The 8,010-nt window shown below is 37.7% G+C and overlaps 1 protein-coding gene across 4 annotated transcripts in view; it reads left to right on the top strand.

Moving 5' to 3' along the window:
* sorcs2 (sortilin-related VPS10 domain containing receptor 2) overlaps positions 1-8,010 on the top strand; it is a gene marked incomplete at its 5' end in the record, with an annotated part of 345,732 nt that overhangs the window by 252,236 nt on the left and 85,486 nt on the right. For all 4 annotated transcript variants that reach the window (XM_014017240.1, XM_014017239.1, XM_014017238.1 and 1 more), the window contains 1 exon segment: positions 3,648-3,812. In XM_014017240.1, coding sequence (XP_013872694.1) covers positions 3,648-3,812 — 165 coding nt within the window.

The raw sequence follows: 8,010 nt of genomic DNA, 5'->3' as shown, positions 1-8,010 counted from the left end.
GTGTGTGTGTGTGTGTGTGTGTGTATGAATTGATTTAATTTTCTTATTCAATAAAAGGAAGAGTTGTTCTGCATCTTTGGAGTTAAGTGTGTGTTGTGTTTGAAGCATATTTGTTGTTGAAGCTTTTATCTTAATGATAAACTGAAAAGCCAAAGACATGATTTTAAATTATTAAAATATATAAAAACAAACAAAAAGGACCAAAAACAAATGACTTTGCTTTTACATGATCAGCAAACATTAAGATTAAAGTGCTGGGAATCTGGGCCAATGTTGTTTTGGTATTAAAGTGTTGTGTTTTGATTTAAACACTGCAGTGGTGTTCTGCCCTTAATTGCTCGCTCTGTTTTGATCTGAATAATGTCATCAGAAAAAAAAACAACATTACAGAGTTAAATGGGAATAGTGTTCTATATCGAATATTAACATACCTTTATGTTTTCTGTATTTTCTGGTCATCCATGCGCTTACTGTAATAATCCTTGCAGAAATTGGTCAATTTTTTTTTGTAGACAAATCCAAAACCATCAATAAAATGAAGACCTACAATTACTTCAAAGAATGCACGTGGCCTGTTGCCTTTCATGCAAGAGTTTACATCTAATAATTACGACCTGAAAGTTTCGATACAATCCATTTACTGGTCCTTGGAGTATTTTCCTAACCGGAAAATTTGAAAGCAAAGATCTTGTGCAATATGGTAGCATTAGGAATATGTGTTGGAGATCAATATCATTTACTACCACATCACATTTCAGCTCAATTTCTATTACATTGACTGAGTTATAATCATTTTCATGTTTTCTAGGGTTGATTAGCTGTGGGAGCCTTTTTTAATTGACATCTGATTATTACAAGAACACACCCACATAGCAGACAGGTGTGGGCCAGAGCTGGCGTCAAACTGGCACTGATGGCATGGCAATCGGTTTGTCAACCAGATGTGGGCCAGGYCTGGCAGTGATGGCACTGTTTGTAAGATGGCATGCCACAACTGGCCTGGTTGGGGTTTTATGCTATGTGGTGCGGGCCCATGCGTGGACCACCTCTGGCAAACATCTGGGCTACCAAAGGACCATGAGTCTTTGCTGTATCTGGGCCACAGAGTGTGGATAGTATCATTAGGTTTTTAACCCATTGTTAAACTGACTCATTTTTCTTTAATTGATTTTTACATWATCACYGTAAATAAAGGCAGGCACACAGTGTTTTRCTGTTTCTATTGAGTTTTCRCTCTWGAGCTTCTAAAAGAGTGTTAAATACCTCTGCTGCCTGGGAGGGTTTTAATTTGGTGTCTTTTTTTGTTGTTAAACTGTGAGTCAGGTTTTATGAAAGTGCACTGCAAATTTAGAATGAGCTCCTGAAGGTGAATAATTGGTCTCATTGAAGGACATCTTTGGTATGAAATGGCTGTATTGTTCATGGGTGCAAWTGTCTGTTTAATTTACTAAATTATAAAAATTAAAAGTAAGGCAGGGAACCCTTTGAGTATTTTCCAGGAGTGTTCATCAGAGACAGAGGGAAATTCAAGTAGTTAATCCGGGRTTGAAGTCCACATAGACTGCAGCCCACAGAGGCCACAACTTTCGAAGTCCGTGTGGACTGAATTGAACAGCTGTTAAATTAGATGGTCTAGTCTTTGGATGAAAAATGTTTGTGTGACCACGCACTACCCTGTTGCCATAGTGATGTGTTTTTCATCACATCACAAAAGTGCCTAAAACTTAAAAAACATTGGAAAATGTATTCACACTTTTCACAGGAGGTATAACTTCAYAAAATCCAATGTATTTTTTAAAGCGTTGCACATAAACACACAAAAAAACATTAATAATTTGGGTTTCATTCCTGTATCAGCAGTATTACTTCATAGTAATATTGTGAAACTTTCCTTTTTGGCTCTAATCACTATTTRGGTTTTAGAATGTTCTATTCTGTTCAATTTTACTCGTGGCATTCACATTTCATGCTCATCRTTATACARTGGTCTGCTCAAAATGTGTATTGYACTTGTACATACACCTGATCGAATTGTATGAGTACAATGAAGAGGGTAAAAAGCTCCAGTATAAATRTTTTTAATTGCATGTTCTGCAACATCACATCACAGCATTAATTCCATCAGCTAAGTTGGTAAACAACTAATTCTTTGGTCTGTTATGACTTTCCAAACGCCGCCTTTTTCTTTTTCCATGTAAAGCTTGATGACTGCGTAATGAGTCCTGGGATATCGTTAGCACCAGTTTATTGGTGCCAGAGCCAGACAGACGTTTCAATAGTGGAGATGAAAAGAGCTGGAGCTAAGCGAGCTTTGTTCAGTACTGGAAAATAATCATAGGATTTACAACAATTGCCTTATAAGGAAATGGTAGGCAGACATAGCTGAGGTTAGGAAAGTATAAAWGTAGAAGTCGATGATAAAAAAGCTGATGATGGTATGTTTTTGWTGTTTTGTGCAACCCAAATATTCTCAATCTTATTTGAAGCTCTTCGTGCCTGATCATGATCGGAACATAGAATGATCAATTAGCTTTACTGCCTTGTATTACAATAAAAGTCACTGAGCTGAATCAAAATTCATGTGGAATCATACTGCATCTAGATTGATGAGTGAATCTTTGTGGATTTTGCTTCTCATCTATCAGATTATTGGCACTGTGTCTACCCTACTGTACACCTAATTTAAGAAGGAAATACAAACACGTTTCAGTCGCAATAATCTAAATGAAWACAAGCGAAAGTTTAAATAAAACTGTCTGAATGTTTGTTTCGTTTCCTCCAAACAGTTCTTTTCACGCARCAGTAAACATTTAACGTAGCTGATTATCTGCCGTATCTTTGAAAATCAATCAGGGACTCAGCCTGACCTGAAATCTTGTTTTGAAAATGTGTGAGTGCTTGTAGAAACTTAAGGTGAAYCCAAAAATCAACAAGAAAAAAGAAGTTTATGAGCTTATCCTTTAAATCGATCCATTTCCCTCTATCCTTTATTGGTACACATTTATTCCAAGCAATGGTATAACTAAAATCATCTTTCAGTTTGCTCATGTGTTTCACTGTTTTGCTGTAACTGATCCAARCCTCATTTAGTGCAAAACATTTTCATGCTATAAACAAATTTCTTCCATAAAAAAGATTCTTATAATATTTCACACCAAGAATGTCACACAGGTCAACATACTGCTTCCCTCAACTCCAAATGTAGCTGGCTCTTTTCTTCGTCTTCATTTTTTAATTGATCTTTACTATAGGTACATTTAAAAAGGCCATAACTGTGATTGGTGGTTTGGCACATCCTGGCCTGCCCTGTATTTAATGCCTTCACTTTATGAGCTATAAAACTCTAAACAGATAATCAATATGGGGTCGCCACACTCTGAGCAGCTTAAAAAGGCTGATGAAAACTTTTTGTAGCTTTGAAAATGGCCWTGAATGAATGTGAGAGTGTGGCCACAAATGCATTTATGGTCATTAATTTCCCACTGCGAGCAGCAGAATTAAAATGTGCAGGTACCAACACAAAAAAACCGAGGRTTATCTTTAGGAGACTGCTGACTTAGCCATGAACACATTTGGATGTTACTTTCTCTTTCACCTTTGACCTTTGTTTCCCTCCACCTCCCCCTGCCTCTTTCTGTTTCTTTCAGGTGGTCATGGTGGGTTCGTCTATAAACGAACGAGATCAGATGTTGTTTATCAGCACAGATGAGGGTTCTTCCTTCCAACGACAGTCAATCGACTTCACGCCGGAGACACTCATCTTCCACCCGAAGGAAGAAGACAAGCTGTTGGCCTACTGCAAGGATGGCAGAGTGAGTTTCCCAGAGCTGCTGTATCAAAACCCAACTGTGTGATAGATCCGACGTACAGTTCCAAAATTAAAACAGTATGGAATCAAGTTTAGTTAAACTTCACCACTAAATGTCCACCTAACCAAGTTTTAAAATCTTATATCCAGCCAAAAAGTCTTTTTGATCTTGTTTTGAGACTGATTTACTAAACAAGAACCGATTGTGTAAGAATAACAATCTTGTTTTCAGATTGTGTAAGATTATTTCTCTTGTTAGCCTGAAAATTTGACTCAAATTAATTCAAAAATTTCTGCCAATGGAGTAAAAAATTTTACTTGGTAAGATTCTTTAAATACTTGATTTGGCTCAATTTTGTGTTATTTCAAGATTTATTGAAGAGAGTTGTTAAGAGAGTTTTTGCAGTGCACCTACACTTGCAGGTCTTCTGTATTTATCATATTTAAYAATTTCTTTCTTGATTTGAAAATGTGCACACAAACCAAATGAAAAAGTATCAAATTTGTACCCCTGAATTGATTGAAGTTGTTTTAACACCAATAATGTGTTTTGAAATCCATTAAATTCTGTTTAGCTCTGGCCGTAGTCAGAAAGTGATTACAGCTAACACTCTACAGATCATTGAGTCAAATAATGCAAGCTATCTCCTTAATGGTACTGTAGGGATTTTTGTTTCTGACCAGTGTGGCAGTTGTCAGGGCTTCTGCTATAACACTGTTAGGACAAATGACACGAGCAGCTGACAGTCTGACAATTCTCTATTTGTCTGTAATAAAACTTCAATTGAGCACAGTTTCATGGACAGCTACACAATCGTTTTTTATGAAAAAGTGCTAAATTATTTAGCTGCTTGAAACAACCAATAAACAACCTCTAAGAATATGCCGKGGAATGCTGTTTTGTAAAACCGATGAAGCACTAAGCCAACGCCTCACGGTGGTGTTCGACATCTCATTTAGCTAGAACTGTCACTTCCTGTGCAAGTGTTAAAACAGGCCATTTAATWGTGACAGAGATACTGTGCAGAGGGATCCTCAGGTGCTGCTTAATGAATGTGCATGCACACTTCCACAGCAGATAATAATGCAGCTATGTGGCTCACAGATTCCTCAACTGCTGTTTTCCATCCACACTGATTGTAGCTGGGAGGCATTGTAATGATTCAGTGGCTGCATTTAAGTATTCAGTGCTGCACAAGAGGAGCCTGAGAGTGTGATCAGTCKTTGTTGGGACTCAGTTTTTTCTCATGATTCAAACACTAAGGTACAATAGGTTTATAYAACAGATATGAATATGTGATCATGTCTGATCAGTTTTTGAGCCATTAAGAGCTGCAAACAGCAACAGTTTGCAACTGTGTAATTAGGATACATGGAAAAGTGATCCTTCGTTTAGAGCAGGGGTGTCAAATTCATCTACACCGAAGGCAACATGAGTGTTGTGGTGGCCCTCGGAGGGCCAGTAATAATTAACTTTGACATTTTGGGTTTTAACAACAATGTGACACACCATAGTGTGTCACATTGTTGATATAATATGATGTTTTTATTTATTTCCCCTCATCTTTCCTTGTGTGGTTTTTAGTTTTTCTTTTAAGGGTTGCGCCTCCTCATGACATCTTCATGATGATGATCCTTGCTCTGTGCAGGGGTCTGTGGCTGCATGACCCAGGACACTAGAAAAATAGATGGCAAAAATGCGGAAATGGAGATTTGACACAAACAATTTCATCAGCTACTAATGGTACCCACAGCTACCCTGTGGGTACCATCGTTTTGCTGATAAAATAATCAACATGCATTATGGGAGAGGTAGTTCATGCTGTTTATAGTAGTATGAGAGTGTTTAAAGACATTGATAGATCTTTGAAGTAGTGATGGGAAGATCAGCACTTTGCAGAGAGCTGGCTCTTGTGGAKTGGCTCCCAAATAGCTCTAACTTATCATAGCCTCATATATTAGCTTAACTTGACAAATATGGATCCTTTGCATTGGTTAACCCTTTGGAATTTAGTGTTTTTATGAAAAGATAGAAAGACAACAACTAACACATTGAAAGAGTGTTTRCCACTGCTGGTGATKTMGTTACAGGTGCTTAWWTTTGTGTATTTGTTCTGTTATAAAAGCAAGCAAACTTACATTTTTTTATTGTTTAATCAAACTTATTTTTATTCACTTGTTCGAGTATGCAGACAGAAAACCACTCCACCTGATTGTCACATCTTCCTCTCTTCTCGTCTCCATCTTTGAGAGAACTTTAGGGAAGCCTGGGTTACCTCGTTCCTCCCCTCTCGTGTTCGTGTGCTGCTGAATGCTCTCTGCGCTGTGTGTGTGTCTGTGGACCCTCCCCAACTCTCTCTATGTCAGAGCTGAGGAGTTGCTCACTGCCCCTCCCGCCCAGTGTAGACACAACCAGCTGTCTCTCGCTATCACAGATCTTAAATAATTACGTGCGGCTTTCACAAAAAAAAAAACAGCTCCTGATCAAGAGTCGACTCCCATTGWTCACTTCAAAGAGCCGTAACGTTTGCGACTGACCCATCACTACTCTGAAGCTCTCCCAGGCTTCACACAATGTYGTGGTGGGCCACATTTAACCTGCAAACCTTGAGATTGATGCTGATTTAGAGATTAAAAACAAAAATTAAAACTGCCTTAATGCATGCTGTTGGACATCCATTTAATAAAGCCAAAGATTAAAGAAAAACCTGGTGCAGTTATGTAAACGCACACTAAAGACAAGTCCAACAGTGATACTAACTGTGTTCTTCACTGTTCTTTAGAAACCAAATGGTTCAGAGCAATGGGCCAAGAACAAWGTACATTAGAAGCACCTCCTACAAAATGACAGGAGGGGCAGAGTTATCAGCTTTATTTAAGTTCACAAAAGACATGAGGACTARTTGGGGATTGCCCTGGTTTTCCCAGTATTTATGCAATATGGCACAGGCATGACCAGTATTCCAGAATATGTACAATAAGACACACCTCCACAAATTWGCCTCCTAATGTGGTGGAGCAGTTCAAGTACACCAGTTATCTCAGGAGTCATTTTGTTTAGGGTTAATGGCCATCACCCTTGAAAGAATCCTTATAGTTATAAAGTCTAATCATGACAGTTTGCCTGGATTACCTTTGAGTTAGTCCTCGGGATGGTCTGCGCCTGGGACCTGCTTTGTAACAGTCTAAACAAGCTACATGTAACTCACCACCTGAGGACCTGTCATACAGGGGGTGTTCCAAAGGTTTGAAATTGGTGCTTAAAGTCCAATTTTATCTATATCTGTTTTTTAATCACTTCTATTTACTCAATACCTGCCTCTTGTTTACACAAGTGTTGATTATTAGTCATACTTTATTCAAACTTTATACTGTAATTAAAGTAATCTTTCCATATGTTTAGAATACCTGTCTAGACATGGGTTAATTTTGTATCAACACTCTGCTTCTCTAATTAAATCCTTTTTTATACGTATCTATATAATGTAAGTAATATATGGATGTTATATAAAATCAGTATCCTTTAGTAGATCAAATCGTGCAGTGATCACAAGCCAAAAGAATCARAAAACTGCTGCTCCAAATCAGTAGCACATACAATCAACCTTTTACCCTTCTTTTCCATTTTAGTAAAAAAAAAAAGAAGAAGATGAGTTAGCAACAGCATATGTGGGTATACCTTTTTTTTTAGCAATGGAAAAGTGAACAAAACCACTGAAGTGAAACAGAAGCATCCAATTATTTCCAGCACTGTCTCATTTATTTATGACAATCACTAAAGGGTAGCACATTAAATCCGTCAGGGATCATATCGTGCCTGAAAATGATGCACAGACCATTTAACCRTGACAGCGAGCTCTCCTGAAAACTGACCACCCCCATTTTTCTATTTTAAACTAATGATTTTTGTCAGTATAATGAGGAAAGTATCCTATTATCTCTCAAATATACATTACTCATGCTCTGCATTATACAGCATCTCAGGAAATTGCACAAAGCATCAGTTGTTATTTTCTCACATGTTTTACTCGCAGAAAACTCCTGTAGTTTTAGTTTTTTTCCCAACTTGTCAAATCTTTTCTTAAAACGACTTTTTCTTTAGGCTTTTCTATCTTCAGGGATTGCCACAGCAAGTCATCCTCTTCCATCTCACTCTGTCGTCACTCCCACTAACAACCTCCATGTCCTCTCTAACTGTATCC

Source organism: Austrofundulus limnaeus, unplaced genomic scaffold (genome assembly GCF_001266775.1).
Source record: "Austrofundulus limnaeus strain Quisiro unplaced genomic scaffold, Austrofundulus_limnaeus-1.0 Scaffold164, whole genome shotgun sequence".
Classification (NCBI taxonomy): domain Eukaryota; kingdom Metazoa; phylum Chordata; class Actinopteri; order Cyprinodontiformes; family Rivulidae; genus Austrofundulus; species Austrofundulus limnaeus.
Note: the sequence above shows the minus strand (reverse complement) of the source record. Positions and strands in the feature narration are given on the sequence as shown.